Source organism: Oxyura jamaicensis, chromosome 8 (assembly GCF_011077185.1).
Source record: "Oxyura jamaicensis isolate SHBP4307 breed ruddy duck chromosome 8, BPBGC_Ojam_1.0, whole genome shotgun sequence".
Lineage (NCBI taxonomy): Eukaryota > Metazoa > Chordata > Aves > Anseriformes > Anatidae > Oxyura > Oxyura jamaicensis.
In genome coordinates, this window is record NC_048900.1 from 12470118 (window position 1) to 12495944 (window position 25827).

Sequence of the window (25827 nt, forward strand, 5' to 3'; positions counted from 1 at the left end):
GCCCCAGGCCCAAGCCCCAGGCCCAAGCCCCAGGCCAAAGCCCCCAGCCCAAGCCCCCAGCCCAAGCCCCCAGCCCTAGCCCCCAGCCCTAGCCCCAGGCCCAAGCCCCAGGCCCCTCCACTCTGCCTCAGAGCCATGCAGGTCCCCACCACTCCTCCAGCTGGACTACCACAGACCAGGCTTGCACATACTATTCAAGACCCGGGCATGCCATGCTGATGGTAGTGATGCTTTCTAATAGTTTTCTTTATTATAACTACTACTATCCCATAGCTTTGGGGTTGGTTGCTACTTGTTAAACTAACGTTTCCATACGATGACTTCTGGTAACCCAGAACCTCTTGCTGACAGGAGACGGACACAATTCATTTCATTACCAGCTGAAAAACAAGGGCTACTTTACTTCAGGATCAGCATTTACATTTCTTTCTTGAATCTCAGCTGCCGTTTGAAATTCAAATCTTTCCCCAAATAAATTATCAGCAGGTGTTCCTCACCTACATCACATTTCAAATCTTCGTTTATCAATGAAAATTGTCTTGCTATAAATATATTTTTCTACCACAAACAAAATCAATACCATTATTACAAGAGCACTTTGCCATGATTTTTATTTTTAAAATACAGGCATCGCTAATGCAGTGAAATTCATAAAATAAAATGACCATCAAAGCACAATTGTATCAACGACCAACCATCACAAACACACTTTTTCCCCAAAAAAAAGAGCTTCCCAAGCCAGAAGAAAGGCAAACCAGAAGAAAGTAGCCATAAATTCACAGGGATAACATGGACACAAGTTCTAGCTGCACTTAAGCAATAATCCTCATATACTCTCATAAAAATCAAAGGAAATACATACGATAGAAATAGAAAGTATCTTCATAAATCCCACCCAAAATGTGGATTCACCACCAAAACAGTTTCTTTAGTCGGTAACATTTCCAAAAATCAGTGGCAAATAATATTCCAGCTCAACAGAAGAAGTTGGAGGACTTGGCACCTGGAGCTGAAGCTTATTGCCAAGACACCTGAAAGCTGGTAAAAAAGGTACAACAGCAGCTTCTTTTAGGTACAATGGAATACATCCTAAGTAGATTTAAGGCTCGATAGTGTTCCCATGAAGGACGTGATCTTTCTAATATTCTCATAAAGGCTTTTACATGAGTCAAGTGAAGAACATATCTAAGTAACAGCAAAATTGAATTTAAAATTCAAATTCAAATTTAAGATTGAATTAAAAAAAAAAAAAAAAAAAAAAGCAAGCCAGAGGTCAACGTAAAGCACAGCCAGCAAAGGAAAATAATTAATTGGATCCCAAGATACCAAATATCAGAAAAGAGGTCTCCTAAAGTCCTGAGTTGAAAAATTAAAAATCTTAAAACTAATTTTATTATGAAATTATGTAATTATATTTATTAGATTTCTTAGTGTTTTATGTCATCTTCATACGCCAATGTGAAGTGTGACCTGGAAAACATGAAGTAGCCAATATTATGGAGAAAGCAGTTTTGGATAAAGGTCTTTCACTGATAGCCAGTGTTGGCTGTTTGGCTTTGGTTGTTTTAGCATATGCTTGGTGCTTATCTGACTCTAGCCACAAAGTGGTCCCCAAAGCCCTTGAAATGAAGAAAAAGCTGCCACCAGAACCTTGCCATTATATGACAGTTTACAAGCCTTAAGTATGTATAGTTGCACAACAGTCATTACAAACACTGTAGTGTCCAAAATCCACCTAGTTATACTAAAACTCTCTGATGAAGATCCTGTTTACCTTGTGAGGGCAGAGGTGAAAAAGAGATCCATCTGTCCTTGATCCAGTAATTCATTACTCACAATATATGAAGCTCTCTTTCTCCCCTTTCTTCAAAAAAAAACTTTCTACTAATTTCCTTCCTATTCTAAATCCTGCAAAAACCTTGTTGAAGCCCTTTAAGGCACTGTTGCCTTCAGCTGTCTCCCACAGCCCTTTTCTGGCTGCTGAAGCCCACGCAGCGCGGGTACGAGAGCACTCGAGGGCTTGGCGCCCACACCAGCGTGCTGGACGTCACACTGCCCTGCCGCTGAAACGTGGCGCTGCTCGGAGCTGCCAGGCTGACCTGGGAGAGCCGGGGTAAAAGGAGGCGAGGCGAGGCACAGGCATGTTTCGTTCTGCTGCCTCTGCTGCTGCAACTGGAACCATTTAAACCATGGCAGGTTTAGTCAGTGAGCATGAATCAGAGGTTTAAATGGCACGCGGCACTGAAAGGGATCTACAGGAATCTCAGCAGGAAAGAGGAGAGAATACATCTTCCAAAATGATACAGATGCCTTGTATTTGACAACTGGCGTTTAAGCACAGATGTGAGCACAGGCATACAGTAACACAATGGCATTAATACAAAGTGCTCAGCCAGAGGTCACCCGCTGCCATGCCCGGCCCCAGAGCCAGGGAGAGGCTCATCCAGCAGCTCTCCTGCCTCAGTCCGCACATCCCGGCCCTGTTCCCCCACAACAGCACAGCTCACGAGAACCCGTGCGCTGCCATCACACCGGGAGCCTTAACAGCCTGTGGGTTCAGCAGCTGTCTTTCATAGGTCAGAACGAATCTGCCTGATCGCTGGAAATACCACTTGTCCATTTGCAATTATAAATTCAAATGTCACACAAGAACAGCTTTTAAATAATACATGCACAAGCATAAATACCACTCGAGAGACACATTCAAGGACCAGAAACCTCCGCTGCATACAGACATCTGAAGACTTCCCTAAGTGTATGAAATTCAAAGCACTTCTATGTTCTACAAGGAACACATTGCACTTTCTCCCAGGGAGCAGTCGATCACACTTTCCCAAGGCACTATCCAATTTTTCATGAAAATATTTCATAAAACAGACTTCTTCCACAATTAAAAGAATTTGTGCTTATTCAAATAATTTACAAAAGAAGAGAAACAAGACAGCAGGCATATACATTTCAGTTAAATAAAACAAAGAACCAAAAAGCAGTATCACCAAGATGCAGAAACACCCTCATGTGATTAATGCTGACACCTCTGAGCTTCCTCTTCTCAAAAAACTTTGTATTTTGTCACTTTTTCTGATATTGCTGATTGTAAAATTTAGATTACAAGCTTTGAGGTTGTGTGAATATCATATACAAAACGTACAACTTTTTTGCTTGGTAATGACTGCATTATAGAAGTCTCATTTCGATCAGAATCGCCTTTGCTTTGCTCAAATCGAGTCACAGGGTGATTAAGTGTAAAATGAAAAGCCTGTAGCATTTCTATCACCTTCTTCTCAAGAGGGTTATGTTTGGCAGGAGTCAGCATAAGACTGTGATAAAATCCCAAAATCTCCAGGCATTTTTACTGCCTGAAATTGCTTTTCCCAGCCTCCTGTCAGCACAGCTGACAGCACTAAGGTTTCCTTATATTCGACCTATCCTTCACAGTACTTTGACAAAGGAAAAGTCCATAGAAATCATGGATGTTAAAGGGAGATTAGATTTTGTTGATGTTTTCTTGAGGTTGTGCTGAGGAACAGAGCCATTAACAGCTTCTCCTCCACTCACGTACTGTTCCTTTAGCACTTAAAGCTTGTTGAGCTCACATCATATTTTCTGGAAGGATTTTCCTAACATCAGATGGAGAAAGGAGTCATGTCATTTAAGCTTGACTAGAAAAATCTGTGAGTAGGAAGCTACCTTAAATATCCTTCTGAATCGCTTTCTTCCCACTGATCTACAATAATGACATAGTCCATTGTTAACAATTAAAAACGCTTAATGACTGCAGAGATCTACATATGAATTCAGTATAAACTAAAAAAAAGAAATCATGTATAGGATAAATGCGAAAAAAAATCAGATTTTACTTTAACTTGGTATTTGGTTTAGCAAAAATCGTGCAGTCTTTGGAAAATGTTGTCTTAAAGCAACATTCCAGGCAATCTGCAAGTGACAAGAAAACGCTACCTCCGAGATGCTTCCTTTTCTGGAAAGGCCTAAAAATTAATCATCACCTAGATAACAAAGCAATGCCAGGTTTTGCCAGTCAAATGACACACAAAATATTTTACCTAATCCAGTGAATTTATTGAATGCTGTAGACCCCACACTTAAACAGCCCAAAGAGAAAGGGCAGGGGTAAAGGCGGCAGTAAGTCAAAGGCTTAAACCCATCCTTCTGGTGACAGTGACAGCAGAACTGAAAGCCCTGCAGATGAGCCGATCCTAGAGGCTAGTTGAGGAGGCCACTGCCACCTCCACTGACTGGCCTCCCCCACGGCACCCACGGCCTGATGAACCCCTGGCACGTCTCCTTGGCAAGGCCAGCTCCAGGACTGAGCCAGAGCTCTGGTTAAGGCGTGTTTGCAGCAGCAGCTCGGACATTGGTGTTCAGAGCCTCAACACTCCAACAACAGCACAAAAAAATCCATACGGTTATTTGCTGGGCTACCACTGCCAGACAGAAAGATGAAACAGTTTCATGTTGAAAATCAGCTTTGGGAGAGTAGAAACCCTGATGCATTTCCCAACAACCTGATACCCTGTTGCAGCAACTATCTGTTATTTATATTTAAGCTCCATTTGTCATACACACAATAAGAAGCTAATGAAATTGCAAATTGGTGTATTGATCCACTTTTTCTCAATAGCCAATTTCTAATATTGACTGGTAAGTTACTTTATTTAAAAAAAAAAGACATTTTTATTAATTTTGGTGAGGATAAAAACTGAGCATGATTACAGATATTCAGTTGGCAAATGCTAATGATGTAAAAATAGTTGTAAAAATGAAATAAATATTATTTTTAAAAGGTCTTCGTAAACTGTACCTGGGAAAGGTGGCTCAGTAAAGCAGAACACAACTTGTCAGCAGAGGATGCACAAAGATTTTGCACAAAAATAAGCCTAGTGTGAGACCCCATGTCTTACCAAGTACAATCACAAGATGGGTTTGTAAGTGGAAAAAAAAAATCTTACTGTAAGAAAAACAGTAAGTAAACATTTAAAAGACAGCCTTGTACTTTTCATTACTTCAGTTGTCTTTCCCTTTAAAGAGCATTTTGAAGATGAATTCACTTAGCTGTTCCAGAAAATAAGGAAGCAAATAGTAGTTGGTGAAGAAAAAATTACTTTTCTGGTAGCACTTTTTCTGCCATTACAGGATTTTTTTTTTTCCTTAGGCTGGAGACATGAGTTTCTAAACAGTAACACAACTGACCTTTACCTTGCCTACTACAAGCAGAAGTATCCCAGAGAAACCTAACGGCACAAAGGAACTCTATGCATGTTTGTTTTGCTTACCTATTAGATGTCTCTTGTCACTTTAACCTTTTTTATTTACTATTTTACATATAAGTAGCTGTTAGCTTCCCCTGACTTTTTTTTTTTTTTTTTTTTTTTTTTTAAGGAACGTAAAGTTTTAGCAATTACCTTGTTATTACCTATAATATCAGCAATGATGCAATCAAATCTATTTATTTGGTTAGCATTGGGTGATCTTATTACTAGCAACTTTATACATCATGAAGAACTTTAGGCACATGAAACTGGGATAATAAACTCTTAAAACATTTTTGTGTGAGAGATGCCAGCTTTAAAAGTTCCATTCCTTAGTCAGATTTTCATACAACATCATGGAACTTTATACAGATTGAAAATTAAAAGTGACAGATTGAATGACTGGAATTTCTGTTGGACTTTTTTTATCCATCAAAACGTCTGGCTTTATCATTTTTGGAAGAGAAGTCAGCACCAGCTGGAATCCTCAGATAGCATTAGTAAAACAATAACAAACCTCCCTTAAAAAAAAAATAAATACATTATGAGTTTACAAAGCACTTTTGAAAAATGAAACACTAAACTTAAAAATTCACGTGACTGACCACTGGGTCAAATCCTATCTCCTTGAGAACAGCAATAGGAAACACAGTATTTAACTCTGCTGAAGATGTTTAATTTGACACTTTCCAGGAAAGTAGGAGACTCGGGTTTACAGACAACAGGTTGAAGTGTGATTTTAGAGAAAGTGAAATTCAGGCTCCCGACAAGCAAATTAGTGCTCTTCCACCAACGATACGTTGATGGTGAAGGAAGAAAAAAAATAAGGTGAGGAGTATAGGAAACGAGGATTTGTATGCAGGGCAGTGGACTTCTGCTATATTCTCTCCCTTCAAAGCCTGCCTAAGGAAAAGGGAAATCTTCACTCCCACCTGATAACTCAACAAGCTCAGCACGATGGTCGATAAGGACGTATTGCTAACTCTGCCCCGTGAGGCAAGGGGCCAGCGGCTGGCGTGTAACCTTGTGCTGCAGCCTCTGCAGAAAGGGAGCCTCCCGTCCTGGCCTCCCGCTTGCAGGCAGTAAAGCTCCGAGTTGATGCGTGTCAACTCTGTTGAGGTTATACAAGCAGGGTTCGACTAAGGCACTACCGATACAAATGAGTTAGCTTGTGTATTTCTACATATTTGTAGTTACAATACCGTGCTAAATACATATTCTACTGCCTTCAAGCTGTGTTTCTTGTTTTTAAGAAAAGATTTGACCAGCTTCAAGGATTTTCTAGAGCTTTCCTTGAATTTCTGGAGGTCACACAGAAACTGTTACCAGGACTGCCAACAAAACCAGAAGCAGGAAGCTCCCAGCTCTGGAGCACAACCGTAGAACTATGTTATCAGTATGGCACCAGCTGTGCGAGCTGGGAGAAATGAGATATTTCATTGTTCCTTGACTAAGTCTTGCACACTGAGGACCTAACTAAGCTGGAAACGATACAGATAATCACAGAACTAAACGAATCCAGGTCTTGTTTGAGAGAAGAGACAGGCTTACACAACCTTCTGGAGCAGCCCAAAATAATCTTTGGAAATAAACAGCAACTTTTCAAAAGAAGGCGACAGGCCCGTTCCCATAGACGTGGAGGAATACAGGGTCCACACAAGGAGAGCTACTCCTTTTTCCATAATAGGTCAGGGCTAATTGTCAGCAACAGCTCAGCTTAGCCAGAGGAACATTTCAAGATGTATTTCAATCTGCTTTAAAGGTTGTGCAATGTTAGAAACCAGCATACAAACACTTAAGACAGAAAGCAAACAGCTTCGAGTTTGGGATTTTAAATAGTCAACTTGTAAGTCCTTCATGAGTTCCTTCGTTAGTCGATCGGAGCCCAGAGGAACTTTCACAGAGAACAGAGTGTAACAGCAGGGAACTAAAGCCAAGGCTGGGTTTGATATACATAATACTACTTTATTCCATTGTTTCAACTTTCTTACACGTTTAAAAATGTACAGGGGTTCAGAACCACCTCAGCAAAACAGAGTACATAATTAAGGGAGATCTAGAGTCAAACCACAGGTGTGCAAATGTGGCTAGCTTCTGGTACAAAAAGTAATAGGCACGGGCTTTACATATGCATTTTGGTGAAAGAAGGAATAATAGTGCAGTGTTAAAAGGCACCAATAATCAATAATTGGGCCTTCTTTAAAAGCCAATAACCACCTAAGAAAATTACATTTGGTTCAAAATAATAATTTAAATATTTTATTGATTGGCATGCATCTGAACCCCTGGCAGTTTATTACACGAACCTAACGTGCGCCCTTGCAAAATAAAAAAGTTTCAATCAGTGGACCTGAAAGTCAGTTCACTACAAAAGGAAATACTGAAGCTCTTTGCCTGTATTTAATACTAAACTGTCTTGTTCACCTTCTCCAAGAGCACTTGTCTAACAAACATTGATTCAACAACTGCACAGAAGTATTTCTCTTAAAATGAGTATAGTTTTTTTTAATCCTGTAGCATTGACCTATTCCATGTGCTATGAAAACATTAGGCACAGACCACAATTTACATTTTCTCTAAAAAAAACTTTTGATAAAAAATAATACAGTATGTGCAAGCTAGGTTCACACAAAGGATTGACAGCTACAACAGTAAGCTATTCAGACTTCCCAAAGAAAAGGTTCTGTTATTTATTTTTAATTTTCTAAGCAGAATCGCACACTGCTGTGTGCGATTATCATATTTGCATTAGGATTATCTGTGTAGCCAATAAAGAAAAAGCTTTACTACACCCTAAAGGACACTACATCAATACTGTGTGCTAATTTAACAGGATTGAGAGAATGAAAGACTGAAAAAGTCATTGTACACGGGCAGCTGCAAATACTCAGCTGGCCGGGAAAGGCTATTGCTTTCTCCAGGAAGAGTGATTAGAAACTCATTTTACCTTGTAGGTGTCCTCAAACTGAACCACTGCAACTTGATGGAATTTAGAGATGCACAGAACGGAGGGAAAATAGTTAAATAAATAAATAAATAAATAAATAAATAACAGGGGAAATGAGGGCGAGGGTCTGTGAAAGTTGTACCAGAATGTGCCATTTTATCCAAAAGCATCATGCCTGGTGTAGGTTTTATGCGTTGCGGGCTGTTTGTAAAACTGAAAATTGTACAAGATGTGAGCAGAGACAGAGCTGGTTATTAATCTGCAACATCTACTGTAAGTCCTCAGGAATATAATTTACAGATAGCCACTTACTGTGTAGTTGATTGTTGCCTCTTAAATATATTTAAATTCAGAAGGCTACAGTATATTCTGACACAAAGATAGTAAGACAACTTTTCTACAAGGGCAAAAATATAAGGTAGTAACTAACTGATTTATTTTATGAGGAACCTCCTTTGATGCGGTAGGTATAACATGCCCTTTGGAAGATTTTAGTTCTGACTTTCTTTTTCACCTCTGTTGAATAGCTCTCCGCACAATCGCACAAGAGCTATATGCAAAGTTCAGTGACCCCTCTTAGAGCAGCCTCTCTCTTTTCCAAAAGCACTTTTAAACTCAGCTCTAACAGCATAGCACACTAATCACGTAAACATTCCTCTTCTGGTAAGTTCCCAGGTACAGCAAATACTATCAAAACTCCGTGTTTGACGACACGCACCAGGTCTCTTTAAATGGAGCAGGAATTAGCCCGTTTCCTTGGTTTAGGGTCCCGAACATCCCTGTCTTTTAAACACATACAAGATGAACATATTGTCTCTGACAGTCTCCGCAGTCCCAGCCTGAAGACACTGTTGGAGAGGCTATATATCACACAGTTGCAGAAACTATTGCTTATAGCAAGCCACGTTGTTAAGAAGGAAAGTGCCGGGTTTTCCAACACCCTAGAGCTCTCCAGCAGAAAGTACATGATATAAGGGAGCCACAGCATGTAGAACACGCTGGTTATCCGAAACAACACCATGGCATAGCGGCGGTCAGGGCTGTGCCCAGTCTCCCCAGCAGCATCCACTTCGTGGCTAGGAAATCGAGCTCTCCGATCATTGATCTCTTTGGTGTGCTGCCGGCAGATTTTAAAGATGTGGAAATATGTGAAACAAATGACAAAGGCAGCGGGAGCGTACAGTAAGCACACAATAAAGCCAGTGAAATAGGCATTAGTTAGCCAGGAGGTAGCACACCATTCAAAAATATCTCCATGGTAACCAGGTTTTCCCCAACCAAAAAAGGAAGGCAAGAAGATCAGACAAGAGTATATCCAGATCAAAATGATGCAGATTCTCAAGCGACAAGGTGTGACCAGTTGGTTATAGGAGAGAGGCTTTGTTATAGCGAGATAGCGATCCACACTGATGCAAGCAAGACACGCCATAGACACGCTTTTTAGCACAGAGATGATATATCCGAAAACTTGACAGGTCAAGGACTCGTGGACGCCTGTTGAATAGTGAAGCAGTGACAAGGTAGGAACCAAGCAGCTAACTCCAACAAGAAGATCAGCGTAGGCCATGGTCTGGATAAAATAGCTGGTGGTATAATGGTGCAGAAGTGGAGCACAGTGGAAAACAAATATCACAGTTAAGTTACCCGCAATAATTAAAAAAGTTAGCAAGATAATAACAACCGTCTCAAGGATACAGATGTCAACTGCATTGTAGTGACCGAATCCAAGAGGGCAGGAGAGATGCTCAGATATGTTCATGACACTACTGCTCAGATTCAGAGTCCTCCATTCAATCCATCGGGACTGGTTCATGTTTTGTGATTAGGGAACACTGCGCTCTGAGTGTTAGCGAGCAGATGACATGCTTAACAGCAGCTAAGCTCTGCTTCAGCGTCTCACGATCTCTCTGTAGACACTGCCAGTGCTTACATTTGAGAGGGTTCTACAGTCCCATAGCTGTTGATGCCTCCTCAGCATCAGTGCATCACCTCTGGCACACCTTAGCTTTAAGGAAAGAAAGAAAGTAAGAAAGAAAGAAAGAGAGAAAGAAAAGAAAGAAAGGAAAGAAGGAAAGAAAAACACACACAAAAAAGAAAGGAAAAAAAAAAAAAAAAAAAAAAACGCCAGAAAGAGAAAGGCCACTGATCAGCTCCTCCAGTGCTCTTGAGTAATCTTTACAAACACAAGGCACTTCTAAAACAAACAGGTACCGTGAAATACGGAAATAAAAACTGAAGAGCCACCTTCATTTCCCAGGGTAAGAGGGGGGAAATCTGTTTATTTTCCTGAGAAAATCATTTACTTTGGAATACAGTGGGGTGAGGGGAAGGAAGGGAAGGAGGAATCTTGGTACAGCTCAGGTTTCCTGGACCAGCGGTTGCTGGAGGCAATCTTTTTAATGCCTCAGTTTAAATCACAGAGTGACTTGAGAGTAAAGGAAAAAGTTCATCATCTAATGCTGTCTGTTCTGGCTCCGTTCAGGAGATAGTACTGTCTAATCCATGCTACTCATTAGAAAGGTAAGGAAAACACTTTTGTCAAGGTTAATTCCAATAGACTCACCACTGTTTGGGTATGAATAATGAATTTTATTTGGAGGGAGACAGGTGGGGGACAAGACAGATTTGTCCTCTGACTCCCAAGAAAGAAAACATACATCTCACATACAATGAGGAAGATCGTGTCTACTCATTTAAAAATCCAAAGGGTTTAAGAATAGAATTTGGAGACTTGCGTCAGTATTCATTCCTTTAAACAGTTATAGTCCATTACAATTATTAATGCCAGGAGCATAATTCAAGGTCCCCACAGACAAAATAAATCCTCTTGAATTTAATTTCAGCAATGGCAATTTAAAATAATCATCTTTGGAAACTCTCCTGTATTTGCTAGAGTGGATCGGCACACGGGAGTTTATAGGTATATCCATGATATTGCTCACCTCTGTATCAACACCTGAATCATTTCACAACCCCCCACACCACAAGAACAGAAACTTCCATCTGCATTCTGCTGTGAAGCTAATGAAATGCTGATTTGGCTAGGAAAGCTGCCATTGTTTACTACTCCATTATTCTGTTATTCTGCTGCTTCTTCTAGGTAGTTTTAGGATTGCTAGATTTATTAGATGTTCGGCATAATAACAATCGTGTAAACAAAATTGTTCTTCTAATTGCAGGACATTACCTTGCTCATTTTATTCGCAGTTGTGGAGAAAGCAAACATTAAAAGAAAGCATCTTCTGTGTTCAGTTTAAAGCAAATGCTTGATTAGTTCAGGAATCGTTAGGCAGGTAATTAGTAGTATACAATCTTGCTTTTTAAAAGGCCCCTAGAAGGTTAAAACCATCTTTAATCCTGGAGTTCCTGAGACCCGAAGACCGGCGGTGAGAATTAAGGAATCCACATAAAATGATTTCCAAGGTCATTGAGATATTACGCTGGCGTTCGCTTCAAGTCTCTGTAAAAGTACCGGAACCTCTCTGGAGCTTTCGGCAGTCCTTGACGGGTCTTCAAGAGGAATTTCAGCTACCAGAAAAGAAAAATCTTCGATTCCCTTGCAGCAGCTCGACGGCAAGCTCGCTCTCTGGAGTTCGCCTCCCGCCGCGCATCGCCACGCCGCGCACCCAGTCCTTGGGGTTTTATAACGTCCCCGAATGTTTCCGGTTCTGCAGCCCTCCGTGTGCCGGCACGTCCCAGCCCGCCGCTCCCCGGCCCCGCGTGCGGGCAGCCGGACGAGCCCCCCCTGCGCGCATCCTCCCCGCCCTGCGCCGGGCGGCTGGGCAGGGCGCTGCGCTCCCCGCCGGGCGGCCGGGGCCGCTGCCGCCGCTCCCCTCCGGCCCCCCCGGCCCCCCGAGCCCGCTCCTGCTCCTCCTCCTCCTCCTCCTCCTCCTCCCCGCCGAGGAGCCGATGGCCGCGGCTGGGCGCCCCCCGCAGCGCGGCGGGGGAACGGCGGCGGGGGACGGCGGGGCGCGGGACGCGGCCCTCGGGCTCCCGTCAGGGCGCCCCGAAATGAGGCGCAGCACCGCACACGGGTGGGCCCCGCACGGCCCCCGCAGAGCGAGCAACGGGGCTGGGGCAGCACCAGGCACGCAGCGGGGCTTGGGCTATGGCTCAGCAAAACGCACGTGCGGAGAAGGGCAATGGAGGGTTCAACAAAGTCAGGCCTTAGAAAGTGGTAGGGTGGGAACTGCTCTACGTCGAGGCAAAGCTGTAGGGAGCTGCTCCGGGGTACCAGCTTGTAGCTCAGGTACTGCCTGGAGCAAGCGCTGCGGGCTGAATGACACTGCTGGAGAAACCCGAGGCAGCACAAACTGCGGCTGTGGGGAAGGGACTAGCAGTAACACTGTGTGGTAAGGGCAAAGTCTGCCACCAAAGGACTGAAGAGAAGACAAAAATCACGCCAGTACCTCAAAATGGTGAACGGCTGTGACAAATTTACTGACTACATTTACTGTCTAAATGTAGGGCTCTAAGCGAGAGCTATCAGTAGCAGAGGTGGAACAACACGAGCAGTTCTCCTTCCTCCTGTGCAGCAGCAGAACAAAGCCCCGTGCACACCAGGGGCACGAGCAGGGCTTCTCCTCCCCTCCTCCAGCCAGGCTGGGGTTAGCACTAGAGAAACAAAGGGCCAGAGCATCACCACGGCTGTTAGAAAGAGACCCAAGGGCAAGGCAGATGAGCAACAGCAAAGCCTAAAACTAAGCAGACCACAGAATTGACAATCTCAATCCCTTGTGCTGGATACAGATTTGAGCAGTGCTAACTCCTGAGGCTCCCCCGGTACAGCCGCCACTGCAACTGAGTCACCTTCGTGGGGTCAGACCCAGGTGATGGACAACTCCGCAGCATCTGTTCCTACACACACAGGCCTGAGCTCTGACAACAAACCCTCACATCACCCAAATATTGCAGGTCTCGTACAAGACAGCCGAGAGCTGCTCAGCAGGTAAGAGGTAACAGAAAAATCAATGGCAACCTCTGCTGGTTGGTTTTCGATGCAGGTAGAATGCTTGTTGCCTGAATTGTAATGAAAGGCACAAAGCGATTCAAACATAAGGACATCTGAACTCTTTCTTTATGAGCAGGCTTCCCCTGCCACAGAAACAAAGGGCCTGCTGCGAGCTGCCAGCGGCTTCAGCACCCGCTGCTGCTCCCGGAGCCCAGCGCCCCGGGGCAAACTGCAGCCGAGCAGCACCACCCTGTATGGGATTTTACATGCAGTCAGAGGCGAGTGAAAATTAAAGCACAAATCAGCTGGTCCTGGTGAGACTACATGATTCCAGCCAGAATTTTACAAGATTACTGGAACAGCTCGTCACAGGCAGCACATTAAAAAGCTGCACAGAAAAAGTTTTCATTGGGGAAAGGCACATCAGGGACTCTGGCAGTTCTAAACAAAACACGCTTCACGATTTTATTTGCATCTAAAGAGAAGGAAGTGAGAAGGAGTAGTTATAGTGGCAGAATCTAACAGGTGGCACTTGGCAGGTATTCTGACAGAACCACAGCTGGTTCTGTCCAGCAGGAGGGAGCACTCTTCCTTCAATCTGAATGGAAGCAGTGATTCCACACCTTCTTTGGGAATCATCTAGAAACAACAGAAGTTACCGTCAAGTTACCAAGAAGTTATCTCCAAACCAGGAGACTCACACCCAAGCACCCTGCTAAAAACAGGAGACGTGAAAGGAACTCAAGCATCATGTCTGAAAAGAAAGCCTGTGAAAGTTGTAGGGATGGCAGGGCCCTGCAAGGAAGCGAGGTAAAGCTCTGACAGAAACAGCCTGTCCAGAAGTTGACTTAGGAGCTCTGAGCAAGGAACAACTTATTTCTTATTTCTCTTATCTGAAAATGAATTGGAATATTGCCATTTTCTAAATTCCCCCCCCCCCCTTCTTTTTTCAAAAGAAAACAGGACTGATGCAAGCGGATCCTGCAATGCACAAAGCAGCTTCTCTCTCATTGCATCACTCATTTCTCCTTTGAAGTCTTCCAAGACTCTGTTAAAATATTGGATTGTCAGCTGGACTAAATTTCTCTAAAATCTTTTTTAAAGAAAGCCATTGATTAGAGCAGGGAGATGCAGCTGAGAGCATGGGATGCGGAACATAGCAGGTCCTTGTTCAGATGCATACCCTAACGACAATGCCAGTTCACAGCTCTCTGCCAACTCCTTTTGTTTTGCCCAAATCTTCAGTATTTTCTTCCACCCACCTTCTTCTCAGCCTATAAAACAAAGGTGTCTCTTCAGGTTGCTTTTTTTTTTTTTTTTTTTTTTAATCTTTACTACCTCTGGCATTTATTTGTCCACATCATATGAATACCCTGGTTTTGTTTTTAGGGCCTCCAGAAATATTTTCTTCCATAAAGGTTGCAGCTTGTAGTGAAGCTTAAAGAGGAAGAGCAGGGAGAGAAATTCTGTTTTTATGGTTTGTTTTTGTTGTTGTTTTCTTTTTATACATCAGACTAGTGTTCACAGTTGCTCCCGAAGTCTGATCAGTGCTGTATTTAAGGCTGAAATCAGTTTTGGTTTTGTGATAAAGCCTCTTCCCGAAATCCACCCCCTACTACACCTGCCATGAAAGAGCTCTGACTTACACAAGTGCACAGTTGAGCAGGCACAGAACATGAGATACAAATTATGCATGTACACATAAAACCACTATTTCATCTCCAAACAATCATCAATCTATTAAAAATATTACATCTGGAAGGCACTTCTGGTCCAACATCTTCTGAAAGCAGGGCTAACTTCAAAGTCAGGTCAAACGCCAAATTCTGGCTATGCTACACGAGGACCTACGCCGCTGAACTAGGAACATCTCCAGGGATGGAGGTTTCACAGCTTGCCTGGCCCCTGGTCCAGTGTTTGGCCAGTCCCACCCAATAGCCTCATTTCTCCTTTCTGCTATCACACCTCTGTACACAGCACCATAAATCACTTTGTAAGCTGCTGGATCCACGTACCCCCGTGCCTACAGAAGAGATGAAGCAATGCGAGTCCCACGGTTACATTTTTGAAATGCAGATGCTCTATGGAGCACTTACCTCCCTGTAAGAATGCGGAAGCATTTATCCCTAATTTTCTTCCTAAAGGAAAAATTTCCTCTAAAACCTCCATCAGGCTTTTCCCCATGAGAAAGGAAGCTGATTTTCATGGCAGCAACTGAGTAGGAGCTAGAAGGCAGGGAAGAGAGAGCAGGCCAGGATAAGTTGGACTGGATGGGGGGGGAGTTTGGGAACAGGCTGGAAGGGGACAGTTGCTCTCTAAAAGGTCAAGGCATGGGAGGGATCTGGAAGGGAGCTAATGAGCCCTTCTGGTCCTACTGCTCCAGCAAGCTCTTTTGCTGCCTGCTCCTCAACTGGACTCACTGCCCCATTCCTTTCCCAGTGCTGTTTCTGGTGTGCCAAGTACTAGCCGGTGTTGGATAAATGTGAGGCAATTGGAATGCTGGGATACAGAACAAGAAACTGGCAAAAAGCATTATTTCTGTGTTGTGGTGGATCAGTAGAGAAAGCTGGGCATGCATGTTTGCGAGTATTGTGCAGTCCTTTGTGCTGTTATTGAACAATTACATTTAACCCCTCGAAGTTTGTAACTAGCTACAAATGTTGTTCAGGTATTTAATAAATATTAAACAAATTCTTAAACTGCTACAATTTCCCTTAAAACATTACTACCTATGATCTCATGAATTATCTGAATTTTACATTAAAGAACATTTTTGTTCAGGAGAGGGTTCTCAGGATTATACCGTAGCTCCTAGGACAAATGGAACTTGCTTCACACGCACCACTTGGAGCGACATATCCCACCAAACTTCCATGCCTCAAACAATAGAAATAAAACACCCTGGAATAAACTGTCTATCAAGAAGTGAATTTTCTTCAGGGAATTGCTGTGAAGTGTAATGAATGGTGATAATTAACATTAGTCGAGAATTACACATAGCACCTGCTTGAAAAAACAGTATTTAGGATTAATGCTGTGTAAGGATGCTGTTTACTAACTGACCACACAGGATAAGAAATGCCCTAAAATGAACGAAAAAGGACAATGGAAAAATGAAAAAAAAAGGTCTTAGGAATGGTATGAAAAGCAAAAAAATAGAGAGATGCCCACACACAGGATCATGTGGCTGCCATTAAAACTAATCCAACTGTCCTTAAACCAGACATAGCTTTAAAAAAATTCAGTGGCAAAAGCAAGCAGACTTACAAAGCACCAGTGCTCCAGGCAACCCGATGAAGAGCCCAGACTTTTCCTTTAACTCTTGCTTTTGATTACGTGACTCATGCTTAGTTAGCGGTCTGTGAAAGCACACTTACATTCTCAAAGAGCACGTATTTCATTCCAATTCGTCCTTCTGCCTTTCAAGCACCATAACAAACCCACGTGCTGCACAGCTATCCTAGCATAAAGCAGTCTGTGTGTGTGGAAATACACTAGAGCAAATAAAATTGAATTAGCTATTAATTACATCGTACTGCTTTCAAGAGACAATTAAAAGTTACACCTGTTAAATATATTGCAGGGCAAAAGATAGCAATTAAGAGAACTGTAAATAAAGAAACAATGAAACCTAGAGAACAGTCTGAATAGCAATAGTATTACCCTTGTCCTATGGGAACCATTCCTCATGTATTAAAATAATACTGATTTTTTTTTAATAATACTGATTTTAATATCACATTCCTTTAAACTTTTTAGAGGCACATTTTGACCTAGTTGTGCTTTTACTAATACTTTTGTCTGTGTCAAGCCAGGCAGGACATCCTATAGATATGTTTAGAACGGTATTCTAAAAACGTATCACAACTGTGCACCACGAGAGCGTGTGTTCAAAAGGATTCCAGCTGACTTCACAAAAGCATAAACTCGGTCAGTATTATAATAATAATTCCATTTCAGCATACCTACTAAAAAAATCACAAACATTATCATCACCTACTTTGACTTTCCACATAATGCAAGACAAATAGTTGTCTTAAACTACAGCATGACCTTTTGAAAGTGATTTTGATTTAAAATGAGTTCAAATGATGAATAATCATTTGCAGTGTTGATTAGGAAGCCAAGTTCTGAGGCTTGCCCAGAAGCAACTGGTAAGATGTAACCACAAGGATCAAAACCATATACATGTGTCAGTCTTTCAGAATCACAAGTTGGGATGCAACAAAGAATAAAGTTGGAGTACATGCACATATAACTCGCATTCTTCATTGCCTTTAGAAAAAGAGAAATTGTGCCCAGTATTAATTCTTTAAATTCTTCCAAGAGCACCATCACTATTTTTTCCATGAAACATACCACAGAGCCCAATGCCAGGGCCACACATCTACAAACTACTTATGACCGCCACTGCATGCAGTTCCAAATTCTTTTCCATCTCAGTACAATATTATTAACGTTCACAATGACGAACCCATACTATAAGAGCTCCCAGCGCAACCTTGTCAGCTTACTCTTAACAAAAACAGGTGTGTACACACTATATGGGCTCAGAAGGACAGTTCAAAATATGCTGAATTAATGTGCTACGCATGATTACTGAGAATCTGTGCTGAAAGTTACAACGCACACAGCATTTGCATGCATAATTTATTTTCTTCTCAAAAATAGTTTTAAATCCTTCAGAATTATCCGCTTCACTCCAGTTCTCTTTTCTAACTAATTGTTAACTGGCAGCTAGCATTGGGTGACAAATTCACAGATGCACGCCAGAAACGGCTTCAATTCCTCTTTTCATGGCCACAGCCGATATTAAACAGTCCTAGTGCATTCCCCCAGGGCACCCAGCCTAACAAGAAGATGGGCTGGCTGGAAACGCGTGCCTAGTTGCACGGACAATTCAGTTTTGATTTGCTTATACAATGGGCACATTCCACCCTAAACTTTTCCTTTAATAGATTCTTTTAAATAGTGCTTCCTCAAGGATACAAGAGGCGCCACTAGCTCAGAAGAACACTGCACAACCAGGACCATTAGGAGAAAAAGTGACAGCTTTACCCGTTCGTATAGGCAAAATCAGTTAAGAGCTAAAAGATTCAGAATTTGTTTTAGTGCAAAATCTGCCGAGGAACACATGGTACCGATCCCAAGTGTGGACTCAGTGTTTCCCGTGAACAAAAAGGTGAAAACATCCTAAGTAAATCTGTGATTTTTAGACGACTATCTTTAAACAATGTGCTACTCAGTATTACTATTCCACCAGTTTTGTGAAGAAATGGAAAAGACGAGCATGGAAAGAATATGGCATGAAAACTATTTATAAACTGTAATGTGGTACAATTTCTTTTTATGGGCTTTAGGCTCAGCTTCATTTAGACTGAATTTTCCTCCCAGCTGGAACTGCTGAAGAGGTATCACTTATAGACTCCACACTGCAAGAGAAATATCAGCACACACTTACATCAATACCATGTAGGAGAAAGGATCAGGAACAGTGTCCTACACCAAGAGAAGTCTGGAGGGAAAGGTTAGCATACAATTGCATCTGAAGTAGACTCACAGACGTGGAACCTGGCAATGACAGATGTTTGAAAATGCCCCTGAAAGCAAGATTTACTGACCTATTTTTTCCTTCCAGAGTTAAAAGTTAGCTAATTCAAGTTTATAAAGTCATCTCTCATCTGGTAACTACATTACAAGTTTAATAACATCTAAATACATTCAACTTCCAGCATCTAGTGAATTTTGCCTTAAACTGATTTGATTGTATTATATAATGAGGACATTTATATATAAATCTAGAAATTGGCACACACAAAATGTTATGTGAGCTGAGAAATTAGTTCTGATATTTCTTTTTTTGAATAAAAAATTGTATTATTTACCATCTTTGCCAAAGAAAAACATGAAATTGAACACATACTTTGTCAGTACTGTTAATAGCTTAAATATCTCTGTAATAAAAAAAACAGTAGCAGCAAATTGAAGAACAGAATTTTCCAGTTCGTGCATTCTTTGTACAGGCCTCTTGTTATTATGCCCAAGCAGAGACAATTCAATGAGTTTGCTTTTAATGCATGTATTCTCCCTTCAAGATTTTGCAAGTATACTTTATCCCATTACCTCATAAAACTTACCACTTAAATACATTTAAAAACAGAGGGCTTGTTTATAAATTGATTTTAAGTCTTGCAAAAAATATTACAAATCTTTTCAGGTCCAAGTTGATCTGATAAATCTATACAGCCTAAAAAAGAAATATCTACATAAGCTTTGTTTCCATGAAACCTCAAAAAAAATTTGATACAATTTCTGTAGGTAAATGCTAAGTACTTCATATTCACTTGGTTTTTAATTCTACCTTAGATCTGCACATCAGATGTAGGAAATGTCTTTAAAACTAGCATTGAGACATCCCACATGCACGCGTGCCTTAACAGCACTCACTCACTGGGCAAATGTTGTTGTGGATTGCTAAATCCCAGGCAAAAGACAGCATTTTTGAGAGAATCTATAGATGTTTTTGGAAAGGACTCTATCAGGGAATACAGAGATCAAGTCTATAGATCAAGTTCAAGTCTAGCTTCTCTCACTAATATTAAATTCAGTATTAAACTTTTCCCTTCTGCTCAAAATTGAGCTTTGAAGCTAAATACCGATCTCTTCATTCCTAGGTTTGGAAGAGGTATCACATCGCACAACTGCCCCAGCTCAGCAGACAAGCACACTGCGCGCCATACTGGACTCCAGCTAATTGCCATTATGCCTGGGAATGCCATGTGGGAAGAAATGGAAGCAGTAGGTGCTACCTGTTTTATTTGCATAGTATGCCAGTGGCGGTTATTTTTACGTGGCCACTGGAATTAATTTGGCTTGAAAAGGCACACAGAATGTTTACTGAACACCCTTCTTCCCAACACATCTCTAATGTTTGCTGCAAGAACAAACTGAGCATAATTTGTCCTCATATTTTTAATGAAAGATAAGATAAAGAATGACATGACAAAAATTGAGTTATTGGTTGCAAAACAATCTTCCAGTTAGAAAAACAAACAAACAAACAGAAAGGACAGCTTTCAACAGAGTAAAGAAAAATGCTTCCTGTTTCAGTAGCAGTTGCTACATCTTCTTATAGCCATTCTATACAGTGAAATAAAGAGATTGGAAATTACTCAGTTACAGTACTCTAATACACTACATACAATGCATAAAAATAAAATCTCGGTGATCATTTTCTACAAAAGAAGAGGCTTTACACAGATATCTGTATTATTTTTTCTGCACAAGTTATGAAAATAATCATTAGTCAAAAAACTCCAGAAGAATTCAAATAAAACTAGATTAAAACAACAACAACAACAAAAATTCAGCTCATGTTCTAACCAAAGTGCTCACAGGGGAAGAGATTTGCTACATTTCCCCCTCCCAAAGGTTCTTTGTAAAACAAAGCAAAAAAAAAAAAAAAGTGAGGAAAAAATGGTTACATTCAAAAAGCTATATTTTATTGTTATGGCAACTGATGTGCTAAAAATAAAGAAATAAAGTTGTTATGGCAACTAGAATTTTAAAGGCAGTCAAAAGTAGAATAATCAAACATTCTCTTGGCTTAAAATGTAACGTCTATGACTCAATTTTCAGAAAGAGCTTCAGAGACAAGTAGCGTTCCTTTTTTGAGTCTACTTGGGAGATCACAATTAGCGCAGGTTTCACATTGCTCTGCAGAGCACAGGGCAGGACGTGAAGGCAAACTGAAAATTGGGCTTTCTGAGTCCCCACACCTCGTGCTACCTTCTTAATGCCCCAGCAGCCTTACCAAGCCCTGCAGCACACAGCAGCTTCTTACCACCATAAACTGCAACCAGACACTGTCAGCACAGCGATAGAGAACAATGTATAACTGAAAGTTACTTGATGGTTTTAAACCAAGCATTGAAAAGTTCAGGAACACCAAAATTCCTCTGTCTGAACAAGCAGAGTTCTGCCCCTTCATATGGATGGGATTATAAACATGGCTATGGCTATAATTACAGGATCGTACTATACTTAAATCTCTGATACATGGTTGACCATCTTTACAGGGCTCTTAGCTTGCACAAGGACTTCGACAGGGCAGCAAGGGCATGGAGAACTCGCTCTCTGACAGCCAGCTCTTGACAGATGCCAAAATTGCCACTTTTATTAACAAATTATTAGCACCTTGCACTGTGAAACTTTCCAAGGCTCATAATTAATATTAAGCACAGTATTTAACTGATGCTTCAGAGACTTAGGATTTTGAAGAGTAACTTACAATGGAAATCCTTTCACTGGAACCACGCACATAGCATTTGCTCGTATTCCCCATGAGGGCTAACGTTTTAGCATGACACATGCCTTGCACTTCATCTTCCCTGCTGTTCACCAAGGTTCCTAGTAGTATTTTGCAACTGTTTTCTGACCCACATGAAAGCCTTGGCTCCATTCACTAGAGCTCTCAATGTGCACAGGGTGCATGGCCAAGAATTCAGGTTTGGGCTAAACGAATCAGAACAACTCCTGCACAGAAATCAAGAGCTGCACATCACAAATTCAAGCAATGCATAAGGAAGTGCAGCAAGGGTAAACAAAGAGAAATTTTTGTGCAGTTTTGCTTCCCCAGCCTCCATATTAATCGATGAGATTAGGTGCACAGGTAACTCATTCCTTCTTAGGCACACCACAAAGCTACAAGCATTTCTAAAAGAGAAAATAACAATGCAGGAAAATGTGTTAATTGCAGAAGCTCTTGACTTTGTCACAGATTCACCAAAGGAAACTCCTTGTACTATTGTGGCTATACATAAATTTTCATCAGTCAAGATAAACCTTAGACATAAGAATATCAAAGTTTAATTAAAAATTTCAGAAAGTATTCTCTGTAATGCCTAGGCTCAAGGAGCCAGGCTGCATATTCTCAAGGCTTGCTGCTGACTCAACCAGTTACTGAAGACAGAAGACATGCTGTTCTGAGCTTTCTATGAAATTAGTTTCCTCATTGTATAATTTTCTAAAATTAATCAACTGCATGTTTGCCTGAAGTGCAAGTCTTCAAGTTCAAAGAAAATGTGCAGCAGTCCAAATATCATGCCACTTAACTGACAGCTACATTAATCCATCCCTTGTATTTGCATCTGGGGGCACATTTATTTTTATATCAGATATAGCCATTCTGCACCAAACATACAATATACATAAGCATCCCAAAAGAATATTTATTCTAATATGTGCAGGCCCATTTTATCCCTAACACGTGTTTTTATATTTGTAATTTTCCATAAAAGAAGAATTTGAGAGCAAGGGATTTTCATAGAAAGGCAAAGGAAACACTGCAAGGTGTGACAACAGAGACCAAAAGCAGTTTCTGGAATTACAGTTAGGAATCCATTAAAAAAAAAGGCAGCACCATTCCAAAAGGTGCCACTAATTCCTTTGCAGTACAGGTAACAAGAAGCCTACCTCAAGTGCAATTTTACATTAACCCAAAGCTATCTGAAGGCTGCCAGGAGACAGCCCCCTGCTCCTCCTGCTCTGCCCCTACTGCGTGCTCCCATCTCAGCCCGTACACCACAGCTACCCACAGAGGCAGCCTCACTGCCCTGACAGGGAAATGGGGGGAAGGAAGTTTTCTAAATAAAGGTCTACAATGCCCATGATGCAACAGCCTTGCAACTGCAGTAGAAGAAACTTCTGGCAAGCTGACAGCCTGGATAAGGCATAGCCTGAAACTGCACCCCCAGATGAGACGATTTAGTTTTAGATTCAGATTGTATATTGTTCTACCTGGTCAGAAGAAGGTTGTATTTTGACACAGAATTGCTTCTGAGACATGAACACAGCTTTATCAAATACAGTATCTGATTAAAAGTGATAGAGCTCCATATCACTAATATTCAATTGTCAGCTTGAAAAACATCTGATGAAAATTCACAACCAGAAAAAAAATCTTAGCTGCCAAAATATTTGTGTATGTTCACAGAAACCTACATAAATGATTACTAGATGGAGCAAATGCACTAGCAGACTGCAATTGTCTCCTTTTAGTTAGTTTACCTCAGCAGCTGCAAATTGGGTACTGATGGGGAAATTACTCTTAATTGGTATGAGTATACTCAGCGCTACACAGGGAAAACATTTATGGGATACAGGCAGTAAATAAGATCTATAGGCCTCTCACTGCCTTCAAAGTGATTGCTGTGACATGTAGTTAATACTAGCTCATCCCCTTAGAACAATATCGTAGAAAAAGAAAAACTGAGTAGTGATAAAATCCCGAAGTACAATATAAAGAAGTCATACATAAATTAAGCTTGAAATAGGTATCTGAGTTCTCCCCTATATTAAATTCCAGTTGGAATTTAAATGACGTGTTCATCACGTATATATGCTTTAATTCTTCTACATGTGCATTTCAAGCCTTGTTTTGCTGTTGTTACGATTTTAATGTTTGTGAGTTGTCCACTGCTAGCTGTACGCCACTGTGGTAAAATGTGCTTTACTAAACATGACTGCCATTGTTAGCCTTGTTAACAAAGGTATTTTAAGAGACTTCAAGCAATTGTGGTTCTTTAAGAGAAATAGGGGCTATAAAGATAGTGAAGGGCCTAGAGGGGAAGACGTATGAGGAGCAGCTGAGGTCACTTGGCCTGTTCAGCCTGGAAAACAGGAGGCTGAGGGGAGACCTCATCGCAGCCTACAGCTTCCTCACGAGGGGGAGCAGAGGGGCCGGCACTGATCTGTTCTCTTTAGTGACCAGCGATAGGACCCGAGGGAATGGTGTCAAGCTGCGACAGGGGAGGTTCAGGCTGGACATCAGGAAAAGGTTCTTCACTGAGAGGGTGGTTGTGCACTGGAACAGGCTCCCCAGGGACGCAGTCACAGCACCAAGCCTGTCGGAGTTTAAGAAGCATTTGGACTGTGCTCTTAGTCATATGGCCTGATTTCTTTGGGTAGACCTGTGTGGTGCCAGGAGTTGGACTCGATGATCCTTATGGGTCCCTTCCAACTCAGGATATTCTATGACTTTATGAAATGAAAAGCTAGACATGAGTACTTTGGGATCCTTCTTTTCCGAGCATTCAGGGCTCTCTAACTCCCATCACATCAAACAGTGACATATTGAAACCAGCAACTAGGTAGTTCGCTCTTTTAAAAAGGATTTAGAAACAATAGCTTTCATAAAGCAGGCACGGGAAATACCGCTTATTTTGCGAACTGAATTTTGCACCTTTTTCTACGTGAGGAAGTTTAGGACCTCAGATTGGGCTGGTACTGTTATTCCTAAGAATTTAAACAACCTTTCAAAATCATACAACAGAACTTACAGCTTTAACTCAGGCACAAACCATTCCAAACTCAATTCAGATTTTCAAGAAAATCCTTTTTAGATGGAGTCTCTGCGTTTGGATATGCACATGCCACTGTGGCAGTTCTGCATGCAGCTGACACACAAATGGCCTTCCAATTTACATGTCAGACTCAGGCTGTCCCAGATTTCATCCAAAGACTAACGTCACTATTAATTTATACGTGCAATAACAGAAATTAGTCAGCCTTATAAACAAGGCATTTAAAATGCAATTACTGCGTATTTCAGTGCAGTCTTCCAATTTCTAGACTGCAGATGCTGTATGTATTGCTGAACTCCTCTCAAACTAACTGCTCCATTACAGTAACATATGCAAAGTGATGCTTTGTCTCCTCCAGTCACCTTCAGATAACTCCAGCCGTTGAGTAACACAGCCTCCCGAACTCCAGTTATGCAACCTTTGTTTGAGAGCAAGGCATGGTTAAGAAGTTGGCATACAAAGAATTTCAGATTAAAGGTAATACCCTGAGGAGGCTGACTTAAAGAGAAAAAAACACGTATGTTCTCAGGAATTGCAGTGCTCTTGCAATTGTCCACACACATAACCATTTGATATGGTATAGGGCACTGTTTAGATTAAACAGAAAGATGCAGGCACAGGATACATATGCATTGCAGAAAGACAACACGCTGCAGAGAACTTCAGAAAGGAGCAGCACAGAACACCGACACTTCTACCGAATTCTGCTGTGGCTGCTCTCTCAGCATCAACATCATTACTGCTACAGTAAAACTGAACACCTCCTAACAAACCAGTATGCAAATTAACCCAGGATATCTATTAGCATTTTATCTACAGAGGGGCATCAGGGATTTTAGGAACAAGCTCTGAGGTACAAAGAATTTACCAGAATTACCAGCTCTTATTGCACACTACATTGTAAAGAAACAGCAAGACACTGAGACATCCCTGCTTCATCTTGCCCAACAAAATGCTTTTATCAGCATATATATGCTATACATATATTGCATAAATGCTATACACACACATACACAGAGTCAATGGGAATATCAATTTAAGTATCAGTTATTCCAGTAACCATCATTTAAACCCACTCAGGCCATAATACTGTTATTATCTTTCTATTTTAAGTGATGAGCAACTATGCTCCCCTACTTCTGCAGATAACAGATTATAAAGTCACAGAGACCACAAGAGAACATGGTCTCCAAGAGGACAAATGCAAATCTCATTTGCACTCTACCCTTCAGAACAAATGCATTAATTTATGGGATTTTAGAGCTAGTAGGTCATACAGTGTTCCAAGAGCCAGGA

The 25827-nt window shown here is 41.4% G+C and overlaps 2 protein-coding genes across 5 annotated transcripts in view; both read right to left on the reverse strand.

Annotated features, from left to right (window-relative positions):
- Positions 1 to 25827, reverse strand: part of RABGAP1L (RAB GTPase activating protein 1 like) — a 247475-nt gene that overhangs the window by 149757 nt on the left and 71891 nt on the right. Inside the window, exon 1 of one of the 4 annotated variants that reach the window (XM_035332551.1) lies at positions 11405 to 11514. The exons of the other annotated variants lie outside the window; for them this stretch is intronic. Coding sequence (XP_035188442.1) covers positions 11405 to 11443 — 39 coding nt within the window. The 5' untranslated portion in view covers positions 11444 to 11514. Of the gene's footprint in view, positions 1 to 11404; positions 11515 to 25827 lie in introns of those variants that run through there. 4 annotated transcript variants of the gene reach the window in all.
- GPR52 (G protein-coupled receptor 52) lies at positions 7211 to 11539 on the reverse strand. The gene is made up of 2 exons (XM_035332558.1): positions 11405 to 11539; positions 7211 to 10222 (listed from the first exon to the last, which is right to left on the reverse strand). The coding sequence occupies exon 2, from the start codon at positions 10028 to 10030 to the stop codon at positions 8945 to 8947; it is 1086 nt and encodes a 361-aa protein (XP_035188449.1). The 5' UTR covers positions 10031 to 10222; positions 11405 to 11539; the 3' UTR covers positions 7211 to 8944.